The 20,527-nt window shown below is 42.6% G+C and overlaps 1 protein-coding gene across 5 annotated transcripts in view; it reads right to left on the minus strand.

The window, feature by feature from the left end:
* Positions 1-20,527, minus strand: part of LOC129709656 (adhesion G protein-coupled receptor B2-like) — a 545,832-nt gene that overhangs the window by 228,198 nt on the left and 297,107 nt on the right. For all 5 annotated transcript variants that reach the window (XM_055656140.1, XM_055656141.1, XM_055656145.1 and 2 more), the window contains one exon: positions 7,902-7,977. In XM_055656140.1, coding sequence (XP_055512115.1) covers positions 7,902-7,977 — 76 coding nt within the window. The remainder of the gene's footprint in view (positions 1-7,901; positions 7,978-20,527) is intronic.

Below are 20,527 nucleotides of genomic sequence, written 5' to 3' on the forward strand. Positions count from 1 at the left end.
CTGCCTCGGCAAGGCCAGCAGCATAGTCAAGGACGTGTCACATTCTGGCCACTCCCTCTTCTCACCTCTCCCACTAGGCAAAATCCCATTAGATTGCATGGGATCCAAGGAGAGATAGCTGAATGGATAGGAAATTGGCTTCATGGAATGAAGCAGAGAGTGATGCTGGAAGGTTTCTTCTCAGACTGGAAGCATGTGACTAGTGGTGTGCCTCAGGATTTGGTGCTGGGCCCGTTACTGTTTGTCATCTATATCAATGATTTGGATGAGAACTTACATGGCAAGATTAGCAAGTTTGTGGATGATGCAAAAGTGGGTGGTTTTGCAGATAGTGAAGATGGTTGTGAAAAGCAGCAGGATGTTGATCGATTGGCCAGGTGGGCTGAGAAATGGTTGATGGTATTTAATGCAGAGAAATGTGAGGTGTTGCATTCTGGGAAGTCTAACATGGGCATGACATATATAGTGAATGGCAGGGCTCTGGGGAGTGTTGTAGAGCAGAGAGATCTAAGAATGCGAATGCATAATTCCTTGAAGGTGGAGTCGCAGGTAGATAGGGTGATCAAAAAGACTTTTGGCACATTGGCCTTCCTTAGTCAAAGTATTGAGTATAGAAGTTGGGAGGCAATGATGTTACAGTTGTATAAGACATTGGTGAGGCCACATTTAGTGTATTCTGCTCAGTTCTGGGCAACATGTTATAGGAAAGATGTTGTCATTCTGGAAAAGGTACAGAGAATGTTTACGAGGATGTTGTCAGGACTAGAGAGTCTGAGCTATAGGGAGAGGTTGAGTAGGCTGGGACTCTACTTTACAGACCAAGCTGCCAGAGGAGATACTTGATAGCAGGGACTATCCCAATGTTTAAGAAACAGTTAGACAGGTACATGGATAGGACAGGTTTGGAGGGATATGGGCCAAATGCAGGAGGGGGATTAAATTAGCTGGGACATGTTGGCCAGTGTGGGCAAGTTGGGCCGAAGGGCCTGTTTCCATGCTGTATCACTCTATGACTTTAAAAGGTATACAAGTGTGAAAACACACAACAGATTCAGGGGCAGCTTTGTCCCAGCTGTTATCAGGCAACTGAATCATCCTACCACAACCAGAGAGCAGTACTATATTTCCCATTGGTGACCCTCAGACTATCCTTGATCAGACTTTGCTGGCTTTACATTGCACCAAACGTTATTCCCTTATCATATATCTATACACTGTAAATGGCTTGATTGCAATCATGCATTGTCTTTCTGTTGACTGGATTGCACACAACAAAAAGCTTTTCACTGCACCTCGGTACAGGTGACAATAAACTAAACTGAGAGGAGGTTTACCAGAATGATGCCTGAATTAGGGGGTATTGGATACAGAGAGGTTGGACAGACAGATTATTGTCTCTGGAATGCCAGAGTTTGCAGAGAGATCTGATAGAAATATATACAATTATGAGAGGCATAGATAGGACAGTCAGAAACTATTATCCCTGGGCTATGAGATGATCAGGGCAACATTTAAAAGTTACTGGATGTCCTGGCAACCCTCCCCCAATGACCCATTGGGTCTCCGTTATAACGACCGTGGACCAATTTTGGCCCCATTGTGATGCCAGTCAGGTACACATGGCGCATGTGCAGACATGGGAAACTTTCCCCCAACTGCGCACGCACGGATACCGGGCCTGGCAACCCTCCCCCAACTGCGCAGGCGCGGCTGACCATGCCACTGCCGTTCCTGGTAGAAAGTTAATTAAAGTTTCTAAAGGGGATTATTTTTTTAAATTTAACAAAATTTGATATTGCGCACAGCAGGCGAATGGTGAGTAATGCGCCCCTAAAATTGTTGCGCTATCGTGTACCATTTTAACTGTATTTCGGGAACACAAACATATATACATACCATGCACATGCTGTCAGGGTAGGCAAAGGTAGGCAGTGCCTACCCTGACTAAAATTATAAAAAGGTAATTATTAAATATAAATAGTAAAGATTTCCAATTCATCTACTAAATTTAGTATCTATCTATACATAACTAAAACTCTGATCTTGTTATCTTTTGGTTTGGTGGTCTTTTTATTTGCGCGAAAACGGTTCACGATAGCGTTTTCCTGTGCTGCGAGTGCGCCAAGTTTCGTTCCAATCGGTTAAATGTTGTAAAAGTTACCAAGGTTTATAAATCTTAAAAACCGCGCGGGCGCAGATCGATCTCTTCTCCTGTTAGTCGGCGCCACGCGGATTAGTCTCTTCCCCTGTCACTCCTTAGGACGGTCTGCCCCTTCTTGCACCATCGCGTCCTTACTGGAGCTGAGGGTGGCCGGCGGAGGATTCCATCCAGATTTTCGGAGGGACCCAAAGCAGCCCAGCCCAGCCCCAAGCAGCCCAGGCTCTAGCAGCCCCGCCCCAAGCAATAGCTCAGCATCAGAGACCTGACCAAGCCCAGCCAAGCATGGTAGACCCAGCCCTGTTTGGAATTGGAGATGTCACCTATGTCGTCAAACGGATAGCGGAGACTCTGATCCCAGCGGAAGAGAACGAACAGCTCCCGCTGTGTGTCCCCATCGCACCACCAATTCCACCCACTATCCCTCTGGTTCCCCTCATTGGCTCTTCCCCCGTCTTTTATTGGAGCTCACTCCCCCTTACCCACACACCCCTCTCTCCCCACTACTCACCCCACCCACACACACCCCCCCCCCGCAAGCCCACAGCAACCCGCCCATACACACACACCCCCCACCAACACACACCCACCCCCCCACCCACACTCCCCCACCCACACACACTCCCCCCCCACACACACCCTTATCCACACAACCCCCCCTCCCCCACACACCACCCCCCCCACACACACATCCCCATACCACCCCCATATATCCTTCCGCTCACAACCCCCCCACGCACAACCCCTCACCTCCCCCACAACCCCCTCCCCCACAACACCCCCCCAAACGCCCTCACCCCCCCCCCACAATCCCTCTCCCTCAAACCCCCCTCCCCCACAACGACCCTACCCCCACACCCCCCTTCCCCGCAACCCTCCTCCCTCACAACACCCCCTCCCACAAACCCCCCCCTTCCCCCACAACTGCCCCACCCCCACACACACCCCCCTCCCCCCACACCACCCTCTCCCCCCCCCCCCCCTACTACACCTCCCTGTCCACACACACCCTTCCTCTCCTCCTCCAACCCACACACACCCCCGCCACATATCCCTCTTCCCTCACACCCTCCCCTCCTCCCCGTACACACACATCCCATCTCCCCTCCCACCCCACACCCTCCCCTGCCACACACCCCACTTCCCTTCCCCCGTCCCCTCCTCTCCTCCCACACATGAAGAGGAGGGGGAGGGAGTGCTTGGGGATGAGTGGAAATGAGCCATGCCTGCGCAGTTAGGGGCTATGGGTGAGTGGTGAAATATTGCGTTGGGGGAATGGGTGAGTGGTGGAATATTGCGTTGAGGAATTGGTTGCATTGGGGGACCTTTTAGTCTAGTTTATTATTAGAAACATAGAAATTAGGTGCAGGAGTAGGCCATTCGGCCCTTCGAGCCTGCACCGCCATTCAATATGATCGTGGCTGATCATCCAACTCAGTATCCCGTACCTGCCTTCTCTCCATATCCTCTGATCCCCTTGGCCACAAGGGCCACATCTAACTCCCTCTTAAATATAGCCAATGAACTGGCCTCAACTACCCTCTGTGGCTGAGAGTTCCAGAGATTCACCACTCTCTGTGTGAAAAAAGTTCTCCTCATCTCGGTTTTAAAGGATTTCCCCCTTATCCTTAAGCTGTGACCCCTTGTCCTGGACTTCCCCAACATCGGGAACAATCTTCCTGCATCTAGCCTGTCCAACCCCTTAAGAATTTTGTAAGTTTCTATAAGATCCCCTCTCAGTCTCCTAAATTCTAGAGAGTATAAACCAAGTCTATCCAGTCTTTCTTCATAAGACAGTCCTGACATCCCAGGAATCAGTCTGGTGAACCTTTTCTGCACTCGCTCTATGGCAATAATGTCCTTCCTCAGATTTGGAGACCAAAACTGCACGCAATACTCCAGGTGTGGTCTCACCAAGACCATGTACAACTGCAGTAGAACCTCCCTGCTCCTATACTCAAATCCTCTTGCTATGAAAGCCAACATACCATTCGCTTTCTTTACTGCCTGCTGCACCTGCATGCCTACCTTCAATGACTGGTGTACCATGACACCCAGGTCTCGTTGCATCTCCCCCTTTCCCAATCGGCCACCATTTAGATAATAATCTGATTTCCCGTTTTTGCCACCAAAATGGATAACCTCACATTTATCCACATTATACTGCATCTGCCAAACATTTGCCCACTCACCCAGCCTATCCAAGTCACCTTGCAGTCTCCTAGCATCCTCCTCACACCTAACACTGCCCCCCAGCTTAGTGTCATCCGCAAACTTGGAGATATTGCCTTCAATTCCCTCATCCAGATCATTAATATATATTGTAAATAGCTGGGGTCCCAGTACTGAGCCTTGCGGTACCCCACTAGTCACTGCCTGCCATTGTGAAAAGGACCCGTTTACTCCTACTCTTTGCTTCCTGTTTGCCAGCCAGTTCTCTATCCACATTAATACTGAACCCCCAATGCCATGTGCTTTAGGTTTGTATACTAATCTCTTATGTGGGACCTTGTCGAAAGCCTTCTGGAAGTCCAGATACACCACATCCACTGGTTCTCCCCTATCCACGCTACTAGTTACATCCTCGAAAAATTCTATAAGATTCGTCAGACATGATTTACCTTTCGTAAATCCATGCTGACTTTGTCCAATGATTTCACCACTTTCCAAATGTGCTGCTATCCCATCTTTAATAACTGAATCTAGCAGTTTCCCCACTACCGATGTTAAGACTAACTGGTCTGTAATTCCCCGTTTTCTCTCTCCCTCCCTTCTTAAAAAGTGGGGTTACATTTGCTACCCGCCAATCCTCTGGAACTACTCCAGAATCTAAAGAGTTTTGAAAGATTATTACTAATGCATCCACTATTTCTGGAGCTACTTCCTTAAGTACTCTGGGATGCAGCCTATCTGGCCCTGGGGATTTATCGGCCTTTAATCCATTCAATTTACCCAACACCACTTCCCGACTAACCTGGATTTCACTCAATTCCTCCACCTCCTTTGACCCGCGGGCCCCTGCTATTTCCGGCAGATCATTTATGTCTTCCTTAGTGAAGACGGAACCAAAGTAGTTATTCAATTGGTCCGCCATATCCTGGTTCCCCATGATCAACTCACCTGTTTCTGACTGCAAGGGACATACATTTGTTTTAACTAATCTCTTTCTTTTCACATATCTATAAAAACTTTTGCAGTCAGTTTTTATGTTCCCTGCCAGTTTTCTATCATAATCCATTTTTCCTTTCCTAATTAAGCCCTTCGTCCTCCTCTGCTGGTCTCTGAATTTCTCCCAGTCCTCCGGTATGCTGCTTTTTCTGGCTAGTTTGTACGCATCATCCTTTGCTTTGATACTATCCCTGATTTCCCTTGTTATCCATGGTTATTATTTTTAAGAATCTATTTTAGGTAGGCATAATTCTCCAGTACCATTCATCCGCAGTTTGTGTAATACACGTAACTGTTCAACTCACGTGCTGTGGACACTGCTTCAAGCCTTCACTTACAATGGGCAATAAAGGCTGCTGAAATCCTGCCTTTGCACCGTGGACTGCACGCAAGGTGCTGCGCATGCCCACAGGAGAGGAGACCAATCTGCGCATGAGCGTTTTAAAAGATTTTTTTAAAAGTCGACTGACTGCCTACAGGACCGATCTGAGCATTTGCAGTTTCAGGATTTTCTGTGCATGCACAGTTTTTTACGATTTTTAAAGGTCGATTGACTGCCCAATGCCTGCCCTGAGTAATTACTCACGGCACATGCCAGATACGTACCTCCATATACGATGAAGATGAGACATTTAGTTATATATAGATGTGCAGAGATGCTTTTTTACACAGAGGGTGGTGTGTGCCTGGACATGCTGCTGGGGGTGGTGGTGGGCAGATACGATATGCAGGCAATGGAGGGATATGGAATATGAGCAGGCTGATAAGAGTTAGTCTTGGCATCTTGTTAAGCACAGACATTGTGGGCTGCTGTGTCTGTTCAGGTGTTGTACTGTTCCATATTCTATGTTTATCTACTCGTCAGTCAATTATAGCAGATTAGAGCCTTTTCATCTAGGATACTGCAGTAGTCCTTTCAATGCTCATGATCATTATTCATGGCAATAGGTGGTCTACATACATGAGAAGGAGCAGTTATTATTGGGACATTGTTTTTACAAGTATGCCAGCAAGCTGATTTAGAAAGTTCTCACAAAGCAAACCACAAGAAATAATAGTTTATACAAATGTGTTGTTAGTAAGTTTCTTTATGCTTATTCCTTTGAAGTACTGTTACTTTAAACATTTAATGTTTTTTAATGTCAGTACTTACTTTAAAGATGACAAATCTAAAGGCACCTTACCGTTTCCCTTTGGTAAGGAGTTAAAACCCCTTTCTGAGGTCAAGTGAGGTCACTGGACGTGTTAAAAGTGCCATGGAGCATTAACACTGCTATTAATTCAGTCTTGCATTTTGACTTCATGGAATTTGTACCAAGCTCTCAATGCATAATGTACCTCTCAGAGAAGAAAGTGCTGTATGACACAAGTTTGACCCTGACCCACTGGTGACACTTTTCTGCAAGGTTTTATGTAGCCAGCAAAAGATTAAGGCGTTCTATATATCAATGCAACTGTGGATTGCAGGTGAAATTAAAGATGGTACGGAATCAAAGGAAAAGGCCTATAAAGTTGTCAGTAAAACCTGGGGATTAGGAGTGTTTTGGATTTCGTCAACAGATAATTAAAAAAACATTAAAAAGGGGGAAAATAGAACACAAGAGCAAACTGGCAGGAAGTGCCTCTGTCTGGTTGATAAAAAGGAAAAGTCTAGTTGGGGCAAATGGCAGATGTCTGCTCCCACAGACAGAGATTGGAGATCTCATGAGGAATCATCATGAGTAATAATGAAGTGGGTGAGGAGTTAAATACAGATTTGTGTCTGTCTTCACAGAAGAAGATACAAAAGAAGTTACCAGAGAACCAAGAATGCAGCACAAATGTGGAAATAAAAGAACTAGGGTGTAACTAAGTATTAGTTAAAAAAGACTACCAGAGAAGGTAATGAGCCTGAAAACTTGTAACTTCTAAGAGATTTGTATATAAATTAAGGTAACTACTAGCATGGATTGAGTGTCAATTCACTGACAGAAAACGAAGAGTAGGAATAAACAGGTCCTACTCAGGAATGCATGTTATGGCAGTGAGGTAACATCTATTTATACCTGCCCTTATCAATAACTCAATCTCACAAGTCTAACATTGTTCCTTTTTTGCTTACTTACAATATCTTTTTTGATGTTGTGTTTGTGACCTGTAAAGGTGTTGGTAATCTCTGAAGCAACAGTTTTTGATAACATGATAACAAGGCTCTTAAAATAGCAGAGTCAGGGGATATGGGGAGAAGGCAGGAACGGGGTACTGATTGGGTATTGTCAGCCATGATCACATTGAATGGCAGTGCTGGCTCGAAGGGCCGAATGGCCTACTCCTGCACCTATTGTCTATTCAAATAAAATGTAAGGTTAGGAGCATGTAGAATGATTAAAAAACAGAGAAATTGTCAGTATTTTCTTTAGACTATCCAAGTGTCTGAAGAACGGGCGGCACAGTGGCACAGCTGGTAGATCTGCTGCCTCACTGAGCCAGAGACCTTGTTCAATTCAGCCTTACGTGTGGAAATGTTTATTTGATCTTTATACCTTTTTTAAAAATTCTTCTATTATGTCACAGGATGAAGACTGGACCTACTTACTTTGCAACAGGTAAAACGAGACCCAGAGTACGGTACAGCACAGTTCCAATAATGTAGTAGGCTGAATCTTCTGCTTCTGGAAAACAATTGAAAGGCAACACCGGTGAACCAATTACTTTCATTTTTTAAAAGGTAAAATATTTTTCCGATATCTGTTTTAACTCAACGTAATATTCTGAATCACACATTTACAAAAGAGTCACTTTGGTTTTTAATAAAAGTATTTAATAAATTCATCAGTGAGCGACAGAGTAAGGATATAAGTGATTGAACATTCTTAAAACTATTGAGACCATGGGAAATCCATCCAAGGGAAACATCATAGATTTGTGGGACAATCTTCAGGGAGGATATTCAGTGAGAAAATTCATGATGTGTATCCAGAAATGCTTGTTGAAGGTGGTGAAAATTATGTAGGATTTCACTCCCCTTTCAGCATTTCAAAAGGACCACCCTTTTTGCAATATCCTGATCTAACCTTTTGCCCCATCAACCGCTCCCTGCCTTGTGGCACTTTCCCTTGCAACTGTAGGAGATGCAACAGCTGTTCTTTCACCGGTTCATTTCACTTCCCACCATTCATTCCATGTGAAGCAACAATTCAATGTCATTTTTTCCACTCTACCGTACTTCATTGAGTGTTCAGAATATAGTCTCCTCGAGAGCGGAGAGATGAAAAGCGTATCCAGTGATTGCTTCATAGAACATCTGCATTCAGCGTTCAGGGTTGGCCCTGAACTCTGATTGCTGGCATGCTATCCCACTCTCCATCCCACTCCACATTATGTGTCTGCTGATTTCTGCACTACTAACAAGGTCCAATGCAAACCTAAGGAGCCTCATTTTGTGTGTGGGCACATTGCAGCCTTCCAGATTCAATATTGATTTCTTGAACCTTAGGTAACTTACTCTTTTTCTTTGTGTTGATATCAGAATAGGCCTTTCCTGCCTGTCATCCATCTGTTTTTCTCTTTCCGTTAATGCAGACCATAGCTCTGCCACAAGCAACATATAACAGACAACAAAAGCATCATGAGCTCTACTTGATCCACTTACCCATATGGTCTTCGTCTATCAGAGAAATTCCTTTGATTTATCTATCCCTCCTGCATCCTTTCTGCAACTTTATAACAACTTGTTTCCTCTCCATTTTAATGAAGAGTCTCGGACTTAAAACATTATTTCTGTTTCTCATTCCAAATCCTGCCTGGCTTGCTGAATGTTTCCAGAATTTTATGTTTTTATTTTAGGAGATCCCAACCATATTTAAGGTGTCAATGTGCAAAGTGCTGAAAGTTCAAAGAGGCACACCCATATTCTTAAATAGTATTAAAAAAGTAAACACTGTTTTTTGTAAAATTATAGACTCAATATCATTGGCAATTGTACAGAAATAGCATATTTCATAACCCCAGGGTGATCCAAACTACTTAAAACCAAATTAAGTTCAATCACTATTATGATATTTACTTTACTACAAGGAGCCTCATAGCTCAATATTCCAGGTTATAGAAGGTTCAGGCTTGACAGAGGTAATTTAATCCTTACAAGAGGAGGTAATGTGTTTTAGAATAATCAAGGTAGCTGTGGGTGTCTGGTCTTGCAGTGGAAGCTGGTGGTTAGCCGATCCTCTGAAAAGAAAGGGGGAGTCAAAGATGGACCATGTGAAGGTGAGGGCAGAATGGAAATTGGCTTTAAAAAATGATGAAACCTTTGAATCTGCACATGCAATAACAGTGTCGCAGCAGTCATAGAGTTGAGGGAGTGGGCACAAGTAAGACTGAAATAACATTGGTTTTAAGAATACAAGTATTGCTTGGGCCCAAGCAAGTGTCCATAGCTACACCTCTGGTCTGGAGAAATTGAAGGAGAAGTTGTTTAGTGCAAGGACAAATTCCCCTAGCCAAAAGAGTGTGTTGATTGAGGGGAACTGATTGGGTATCTTTCATATTTGTTTCTATCATAGAGTGTGGGCTATGCAGAGTACAAAATGCAAGAGGAAATTGGGGAGCTGCATATTTTAAAATGATATTTAATTACTTGTAGGTTTTTTAAATATTAAATCGAAAGCAGTTTTGTTGAGTCAACTGGAATTATCTTTGGAATTGCCAGAATATAATAGTTTCAGTCTAGTCATTGATATAAAGGCTATAATATCATAGAATTCAGAACACCGAACGGTACAGTACAGGAACAGGTTGTTTGGCCAATAATGCCTGTGCTAAACATGCCTACTTTACTAATCTTATCTGCCTGCACATGCTCCCTGTCCCTCCATTCTCTGCAAAGCCTCTTAACTTTCCACTACCACCTCTGGAACCTAAGGAAAGCACTTCTGACTATCTACCCTATATATATATATATATACAGTGACTTGCAAAAGTATTCATACCCCTTGAACTTTTCCATATTTTGTCACGTTACAACCACAAACGTAAATGTATTTTATTGGGATTTTATGTGATAGACCAACACAAAGTGGCGCATAATTGTGAAGTGGAAGGAAAATGATACATGGTTTTCAAATTTTTTTACAAATAATAAACTGAAAAGTGTGGTGTGCAAAAGTATTCAGCCCCCCTGAGTCAATACTTTGTAAAACCACCATTCGCTGCAATTACAGCGGCAAGTCTTTTGGGGTATGTCTCTACCAGCTTTGCACATCTAGAGACTGAAATGTTTTGCCCATTCTTCTTTGCAAAATAGCTCAAGCTCAGTCAGATTGGATGGAGAGCGTCTGTGAACAGCAATTTTCAAGTCTTGCCAGAGATTCTCAATTGGATTTAGGTCTGGACTTTGACTGGGCCATTCTAACACATGAATATGCTTTGATCTAAACCATTCCATTGTAGCTCTGGCTGTATGTTTAGGGTCCTGCTGGAAGGTGAACCTCCGCCCCAGTCTCAAGTCTTTTGCAGGCTCTAACAGGTTTTCTTCCAAGATTGCCCTGTATTTGGCTCCATCCATCTTCCCATCAACTCTGACCAGCTTCCCTGTCCCTGCTGAAGAAAAGCATCCCCACAGCATGATGCTGCCACCACCATGTTTCACAGTGGGGATGGTGTATTCAGGGTGATGTGCAGTGTTAGTTTTCCGCCACACATAGCGTTTTGCATTTAGGCCAAAAACTTCAATTTTGGTCTTATCTGACCAGAGCATCTTCCTCCACATGTTTGCTGTGTCCCCCACATGGCTTGTGGGAAACTGCAAACGCGACTTCTTATGGATTTTTTTTCAACAATGGCTTTCTTCTTGCCACTCTTCCACAAAGGCCCGATTTGTGGAGTGCACGACAGGTGGACAGATTCTCCCACCTGAGCTGTGGATCTCTGCAGCTCCTCCAGAGTTACCATGGGCCTCTTGGCTGCTTCTCTGATCAATGCTCTCCTTGCCCAGCCTGTCCATTTAGGTAGACGGCCATGTCTTGGTAGGTTTGCAGTTGTGCCATACTCTTTCCATTTTCGGATGATGGATTGAACAGTGCTCTGTGAGATGTTCAAAGCTTGGGATATTTTTATATAACCTAACCCTGCTTTAAACTTCTCCACAACTTTACCCCTGACCTGTCTGGTGTGTTCCTTGGGCTTCATGATGCTGTTTGTTCACTAATGTTCTCTAACAAACCTCTGAGCCCTTCACAGAACAGCTGTGTTTATACTGAGATTAGATTACACACAAGTGGACTCTATTTACTAATTAGGTGACTACTGAAGGCAATTGGTTGCACTGGATTTTATTTAGGGGGCTGAATAAGGAGGCTGAATACTTTTGCACGCCACACTTTTCAGCTTTTTATTTGTAAAAAAATTTGAAAACCATGTATCATTTTCCTTCCACTTCACAATTATGCGCCACTCTGTGTTGGTCTATCACATAAAAACCCAATAAAATACATTTACGTTTGTGGTTGTAACGTGACAAAATGTGGAAAAGTTCAAGGGGATGAATACTTTTGCAAGCCACTGTATCTCACATAATCGTATCTACATCTATCATCCTCACCCTCACCCTCACTAGGCAGCATTCTGATAAACCTCTTCTGCTTAGGGTGTGTTCCTGTGCTCCTCTTTTACAATCTAGACAGACATTATCAATACACATCTCTATTTTAACACACTTTATTCAGAATGTTTGTGTGCATAGATCATATAACTTTACTCTTGATTCCCTCCCATTATCTATTTTCCATCTGTTTTTCTCTGATTTTTAATTTCTTGTTTTTCTCTTTATCTCTGTTTCCATTTTATTCATCCATTCTGTTCTAAGATTTTATTTTTAATCTGGTTTAAACACATAACTCATGCTTTATCTCTTTCAGATTTCTTCACCATTTCCCAATCTGGATGTCAGCTGTGCCTCCATGCATAAAACAATGAGTGAGGAGGTTATGGGATCGAGCCCTGATCTGATGCTCCAGAGGTACTCAATGTGCTCTGCAGTACCAGGGATGAAAGACTAACCATAGCAAAATATAAAAAAATGCCATAGCACTGATTCGAACAAGAGCCAGTGAGTTTTTCCTGGTATTGAGGGCAATGTTTATTCTCTATCCATTATTAAAGTAGATTATTTATCATTATCACATTGCCACATTTCTACTGTGCACAAATAGGCAGCCATTTTTCCTCCACTAAAGTAAATACTATATTTGCAGAATGCTTCTTTCTTTTGCAGTACCAGGCACAATCCTAAGGGGATGAGAGATGCAGAATAATTGTGCTGGTTTTTTTCTTTCTATTTGTTTCTATTTCTTGCCTTCTCTTTGAAAAGATTGTTACTTTATTTGGCTTTATGAACGAATACAGAAAGTCACGGTTTCTACTGCCAAATAAAAATAGCAATTACTTTCTCTTGGATCAAACGAGGTCTGACTGCACAATAACATGCAATGAACTGCAGAACATTAATACAGCATGCAGTAAGACACAGGAAGTCATTGTAAAAAGAATGTGGCAAGTTGACCAGAATTCTCAGAATTGCGGCTGCAAACAATATTAGGGCATAGACATAGAACAATATAGCACAGGAACAAACCTGTTCGTCCACAATGTCTGTGCCGAACATGATGCCCTGACCAAATACTTACTCCACACATCTCCTTTAAACTTTGCCCCTCTCACCTTAAAGCTATGCCCTCTAGCATTTGATTTTTCCATCCTGGGAACAATTTCTGACTGTCTGCCCTATCTATGCCTCTCATAATTTCACTGTATATACTTTTATTATGTCTCCCTGCAACCCCCGGTGTTCCAGATAAAACAATCCATGTCATTCCAACTCTCCCTGTAGCTAATATTCTGATAGAAAATTAGAAAGTATGCAATTTTATTATATTTGTAACAGCAGATTTCTGACATTTAAAATAGCTGGTACAAATTAAATATAAATTATTGGAGTTAATTAGTTAAGTTGGATTTAATGTATCAATGGGGAGGATCTCTGGTCAAAAAACCCATCTGTGCCAATGAAGCTCAGTATTGAGTTGCACAGCACCAACAAATATCTTGGTTGGAGTCCAACAAATTCACAGAATTCAGCATCGAAGCCCCTGAGACAGTAAAAATAAGGTTTTATTGTTTCAACACATTCCTAGGCACTTACATTGGAGCCAGAGTTACACAGCACTGCTTTTTCTGCTGCTATATTATTTATAGGGGTCCTTTTTGTCGAAGTTCCAAAGACTTAACCCAATCCCTGCAGAACGGATGAATCATCTGACCCAAAACCCCTTCATAGGATTCAAATCTTTAGTCTTTTTCGATTGATGATAGCAGTTCACTGACTCATTAACACCAGCCAATGACTACACGTCCATCACCATTGACAATTGAGACTCACTTTAACTCTTCTGCTTTCCAATTCACATGTCTGGTACTGGGAAATGGTATTAATTTAGAAATATGGCTGATATAGACATGGTGGGCTGAAGAGCCTGTTTCTGTGCTGTATGGCCCTGTCCCTGACCCATGCCCTTTCTCCCATACCACCCCCCAGACATGGCCCAACCTTGACCATATCTGCTTTATTTCACATGCTCTACACTAGCGCATCATGCACAGTAGAAACCGATCAAGCTTTAGTCCAAGAACCTTGGTCTCAGGGGCTGCTAAATTTCCACAAAGTCTGCAACTAGTCATTGATGTGCCATGTGACAAGTGATTGACTGGTGGGATCTATGCATTTCTGGGCAAACATATTTAAAGATCTTATATATGGCCTATCTCCGGTAGGCGGCGCGACTCTCGTCAGCAGCGGCCTCTGCAGCCCATCCGCGTTTTTATTATTTTTTGTCTATGTTTCTATGTAGTTTTTGTTATTTTTTGTTGGGGTGTGTGTGTGGGGGAGTGGGGGTGGGGTAGGAGGGAGGGGGTAACTTTTAAATCTCTCCCTGCACGGGAGACCCGACCTTTTCTGTCGGGTCTCCGTTGTCGTTGGGGCTGCAACGAGGAACGGCCTCCAACAGGAGAAGACCGGGGACTCTGGTGCCGACGACTCACCTCACCGTCGCGGAGCTGGCCGAGTCCAGAGCGGGTGGAGCGGTGGTGGGGCGCTGCTGCTGCTGCGGCCCGACCTCCGGAGATTCGGAGGCTGCAACTGCGGGTCTGGCGGACGGCGGCACCGGGAGCCCGCGGGTCACTGGAGGGAGACTGCTTTTCAAGGCTCCTGCAACGGCGACTTCTCCCACCCGAGTTGCGAGGTCGAAGAGCTCCTCCAACACCAAGACCCGGTGTGCGACCTTGCATCACCCGGCGTGGCTTTAATGGCCGCAGGACAATCGCCATCGCCAGCCAGGGGCTTTGACTTTGACTCTGACATGGGGGGGGGGGGGGAGTGCAGTGGAGAGATAAGTTTTTTTGGTCTTCCATCACAGCGATGTGATGGATGTTTATGTAAATTATGTTGTGTCTTGGGTCTATTTGTTTGTAAAGTATGGCTGCAGAAACGGCATTTCGTTTGGACCTCAAGGGGTCCAAATGACAATTAAATTGAATCTTGAATCTTGAATCTATAAACTCACTGAATTCTACAACTGATCAAGTTCAATGAGAATTGTATGGTTCTTTCTAAATTTGGTAATGCTCTGTCTCCAAATGTCAGCTGGTGCCATGCCACATTCTGATTTAAGTTCTGTGCTTTCATTAAGTTACAGTTGTTGAACTGATCAAATTACTGAGTAACAATTTCTCAAGCTAATTAATTAGTCAAGCTCATGAGTAACATTGTCATTGTGTAAATTAATCCATTAATTATACTCCAGAATTAGATCTCTGCTAACAACACTTCTCAAGCTTCAGGAAGTTAGGAGAGAATCAATCCAAGGTCACAATACACCACCAACATCTGCTAATGAACCTGTTCATGGTATAGGCATCATTGTGGTGACAATAACTACTGAATGCATTTAATGTACACAGAATGTGTGATATGTTGTATTTGAAAGTTATAAGAAAACAGATTCAGAAACTGCTGGCCAGGAAGGCTCAGTGGAGAGAGAAATAGAGTTAATGGTTCAGTTTGAGACAAAAGCTGTGGAAGATAGTTTTTGTTTTTGAACTGAATATGCAGGGTGTGCAGGATCATGACTTCACTTTTCATAACTATCCACTCAACCAGCTTCACATTATACAGATTAATTATAATTTGTGCTCATTCAATACATTTGCACCTCCCAGGCCCTCCACTTACAGCATTCCAATGGGACTGCCAAGTTCCAAGGTTTGCTCCTCCATCTCTGCTCATTGCTCCTCCTCACCTCATCATGTGATACTTGGTCTTTACGTTTAACTACCAAACTTTCCTGCCAGGTTAAGCAGTCATTTACCTACCTGCAATTTTTCCAATTCAGTGTTTTGAGTTGAATGCTTCCTATGTAGTCTCTTTTGTAACGGCGAAACCAGGTGCAGATTGGGTCCACTTTGCAGAGTACCTCCATTTGGCCTATATCACCTTACTTCTCCTTTCCACTCTCATCATGACCTCCCCGCCTTTAGTATTCAACGCTTCCAAAAGACTCTAGATCCTCTGCCTTGTTTAATAGATCACCCTACCCATATGACAAATACTGATGAAATGTCAACAACCTAAAATGCGAGTTATACAGATGTTGTCTGACCTGCCAAATATTTCCAGTATTTTGTTTTTAATTCAATATGATTAGGGTTAGGTTCTTGGCAGTAAGCATAATCTTTGAGCATAATTATCAATCAACCTTATACATAAATTAAATTATTGGTAGATACTTACAGAAACAAATATTTGGAATGTGATATGTTTAAAGTAAAAAGGGGAATTCTGGAAAAGTTATCAGCATTGCTCATTCGATACTATTTTGAGGTCATCGCTGCTAACCTGGTTCAACTTGTCTCCCATGCTATGCAAGCAGCAGCCTCAGCTGTCAGTCCAATATTTCTCAAAATATTCACCCAACAATTGCATGCTGATGCTGCTTCTTTTCCATGGACTTCTCCTGCCGCAGGTTCAGAGAAACTTTGGCTATTGTCTCACTTAAAGTTTGTGCTGAATTTCTGCCAAGTTTTGCTAAGGGAGAAACTCCAAGCAAAGTAATCCAAAAGCTTGTTTGACACCAATTGATCATGCTATTGTGTTGCAGTCGCTTGGTTTCAACTCTAGCAGTGTTACATTTTCACACAACTTCTTTGAGCCATTGATGTTAATTGCAATTGCTTAGAAATTCCGAGATCCATTGCCTAGAAATTCTTGTGCATCTGAAAAAGTGTGCTGGATGGAGGCAAGTAAATAGGTAGTGCACATTGTCTTATTGTCATTCCTTTCTGAGGCTATGCCTGTGGTTGGGTATGAGGTTGGATGTGGGTACATAGAGGAACAAATGGGCTTCAGTGCAGTGCATAAAGGCACTGTATTTTGGAAGAAATTAAGTTGGATTGGGGACTGATGATTTAGTGATATTTGAGGGATGAGGTGTTAGGAACCATCAGGATTGGTACTTGTATTTATAATGTTGTGTTGGTGGGAGAAATCAAGATTGAGATCATAACCGGCATTTCTGATCTTGGGGAAATTCGTAGTGCAGGTGGGGAGAAGATTGGCATACAGATACTTTGGAAATCAAAGTTCTACAGGAAATCTAAAATTAAAACAGAAAATATCTGAAACTCAGCAAGTCAGGCAACATCTACTCTACAAACGCACAGACTGAGCTAATGTTTTGTCCACATCAGTATTGCAAAAGGGAGAAAATAAATTAGTTTTATGTTGCAGAAATGGCTGGAGAGAGGTGGACAGGACAATGGTAACATCTCTGAAAGGAAGGTGCCAGAAATGCTGCGGTGATAAATTGCTGATGAAACCATCTGGTTATTGGATTAATAAGAGCAGTTAGAATGAAAGAAAATCAAAATATAGTTTTCATTAAAATCACTGTAAATGGTTCCAAACATAAATGCAATATTCCACTGAACAACCTCTCAATTTTGGAAATAAAATATTTACATTTCAATCATTGTAGCGTTAACTGTAGACAGTTAATTATGTCCTAGCCTTCACACACAGTAACATCAGCATTCTCCAATCTGGGCAAAGCATCCTTGAACAATCTTATGTTCAATCTAGATAAAACACTAATGAACCTTACCAATGCTAGTTTACTGAATGGTGTCTGCTATTCGTCAATGTCTTGGCAATGAGAAAACAGCGCAGCTTACTTCATGTTGATCATCCTGTCCCCAATTGTAGCAAAGCAGAATACCCAATGTACGCAGTCAGACATATCCTTCACTATGTTTACTTTATTAATAGAATTGTAAAAGTGATTAAATGTTTTAATCATCATTAATGTGTCCACTTTGCTACCACATGTTCTCATTGTCATATTTTGTTACAACATACTGTAAGAGGCAGTTTGATGCATTGTGCACCAAATCCCCTTTGAACGTCCTCCACTGAACTTATCTTTTCATACTTCAACTCAATCTTGTCCAGTCCATTCCCACTAACATGCTCTCTACATTTTAACAAATTTCAATTCCACTACCTCATCTTCACTGTGGACATTCAGTCCCAAAACATCTCCATATCCAATTAGGCAGATTTAAGGGCCTGTTTCTTTCTGGATCATAGATCCAACCAGTTCGCCTTTAACACTCCTCCTCTGTCCGGTGGAACTTGTTCTCATCTTGAACAACTTCTCTTTTGTTTCCTCGTACTTTGTACAAATCAAATGGGCATTTGCCGGCCCTTTCAATGGCTATGTGGAGCAGTCCTTGTACCAACTTACTCTGGAACCAACTACATCGATGATTGCACTGGTGTTGCCTACTGCACGCATGCAGAAGTTGTCAATTTTATCACCTTTATTACTAAACTTCATCCGACACTCAAGTTCACCTGGACTATTTCTGACACCTCTCTTCCCTTTCCTGATGTTTTTGTCTCGATGCCAGAGTTAAACTATCCACTGACCACCTCATTCCACTCTGCCTTTTGTACAGACATCACCCCTTTCTCTCTCAGTTTCTCTGTCTCCTCTACATCTGATCTCAAAATTAGACTCTCCAGTCCAGGCCATCAGATAGGTCCTTTCTCCGTAAACCTGGCATTCCCTCAACGGTGGTTGATAGAGCCCTCATCCACATATCTCACACTTCTGTTTTAATCCCACCAACCCCACAAGTGAAAAGAGGTAGAGTTCCCTTGGTCTTTACCTTTCACTCTCTGCATCCAACACATCACTCTTCATCATATCTCTAACTGCAACATGGTCCCACCATCATTCACATCTCCCCACTCCCCCCTTTTTTTCCCTACAGAAATCATTTACATGATTCCCTGGTTCCATCATTGCTCCTCACTCACCCCTCTCCACCTCAGACACTTTCTACTGTAGCCACAGGAGATGTTAGACGTTCTTACTCCTCCCTCACATAACCTAACCAGCCCTTCCAAACGAGGCAGAGGTTCACATGTATATCCTGCTGTCTTGTCTATTCCACATGGAGCTCCTGATGTAGCCTCCTATACATTGCTGAGACCATGCAGAACTTGCCTGGCACAGGTGCTCTATATACATGGTTATCTAGTGCTCCCAGTTGCAAGCCAATTGAAATCTCCTTCCTACTCATACACTGACCCTGTGTGGCTGTGTTTGGCGGAGCGGTCTAGCATTACATTGATGATATAAGGAGAGTCATGGTAGTGTGGTAACATTTAGAGATGAGTCAGAGAATTGTGATGATGAGCAGAAAAGCAGATCAGTGTGTTCTGATATTTGATTGACAAGACGTTTGTTCATGATTCAATTGTTCTAAAGTATGCTAACATTGGTGCTCCAGCAATGTGCTGATAGTTAGTTCAGTGACCGATCCAACATTCATATTCTGATGGGTTCTTCAGGGGAGTTTGGTATTTGATTTGATATTTGCAATATTAAGTACATCTTTGGAGGTTTGACCAGATACTTATTGATGTGCTGACGGTTTCTCTAAGAATTTTGTTATTTAGAGAACTGTCTCAGCCATCCGATAACTAGAATGGTGATGAAGCAGTGGTTTAATATTTGGAGGGTGACTCGGCCATGTGTTAATATCTTCAGTGTTTCCAAGTAGTATCCTTGCTAAATGTTAATGTCTGGAGCAGTCTTGAAAGAGTGTGTAGATTTTTGGATGGCAGTCCCATAATTTCCCAACTAATTTTGGGGGATCTCTGCTGCGTTGACATTCGGACCAATGTCTCTATGAACAATGAAACGAGCCAAGGGACCACTTCCTCATGACTGCTGAATGTAATCTGTCCTTGTTTCATTTACAGGCACACCCTATCTATGTAACAGGTGACTTGCATAAACTCGCAATTACGTAAGCATTTTTTAAGCCCACTGGCACCCATGTGGTCTCCGGGTCGAAGCTCCCAAGTGGTCTCCGTGTTGGAGCTCCCCCATGGTCTCCGCGTCAGAGCTCTCATGTGGCCTCCGCGTCGAATGATAAATTTACACCTGCGCAGTAATACTTCTGTTTCCGTGTAATGTAACATCTAACTTTGTATATGTTTTATGGCTTCATTCATTTTTATTAATGTGTCAATTTTGGGTTGGCAATAAAGTATTTAATTTGTCAGTAATTAAACATTTTTGAATCCATGACACAAATGTGTTTTGATATCAGTCACTCTTAAATGGAAAAAATAGCTTTCTTATTCAAATGCTTATGTTTCTCTCTTTTTAATCATAAGGCACAGTCCTGGCATGTGCGTGATGTTGTTAGCTCCAGTTATATACATAGCTCTGGGCTGTTTTCAGAGATAATCATTTGGTGAAAAAAAAAGTTTCATGGTTTCTTCAAAGCACTTGATATTTTTTCTTCAGCTGCCTACTTTTCAGTTACAATAAAAATGAAAATGAAAGAAGAATGCAGATAGTTACAGATTAATGCATTGCCAATGTACTACTGTGATCTTTATTTCAATCCAGCCCAGGGTAATGGATTGGCAGTTTTGTCCACTAATGGAACATTCTAGATGGCTCTGAAGTAATTTCAATGCCATTTATTCTGAGCACAGGGTTGGTTATAGATTCAATTAGTTCACAATTTGGATATATTCATTTGTTCACTTTTGATTTTTACTTAAGTAAAACAATTGGGCAAAGAAAAGTG

The sequence above is a fragment of the Leucoraja erinacea genome, chromosome 26 (assembly GCF_028641065.1).
Source record: "Leucoraja erinacea ecotype New England chromosome 26, Leri_hhj_1, whole genome shotgun sequence".
NCBI classification, from domain to species: domain Eukaryota; kingdom Metazoa; phylum Chordata; class Chondrichthyes; order Rajiformes; family Rajidae; genus Leucoraja; species Leucoraja erinaceus.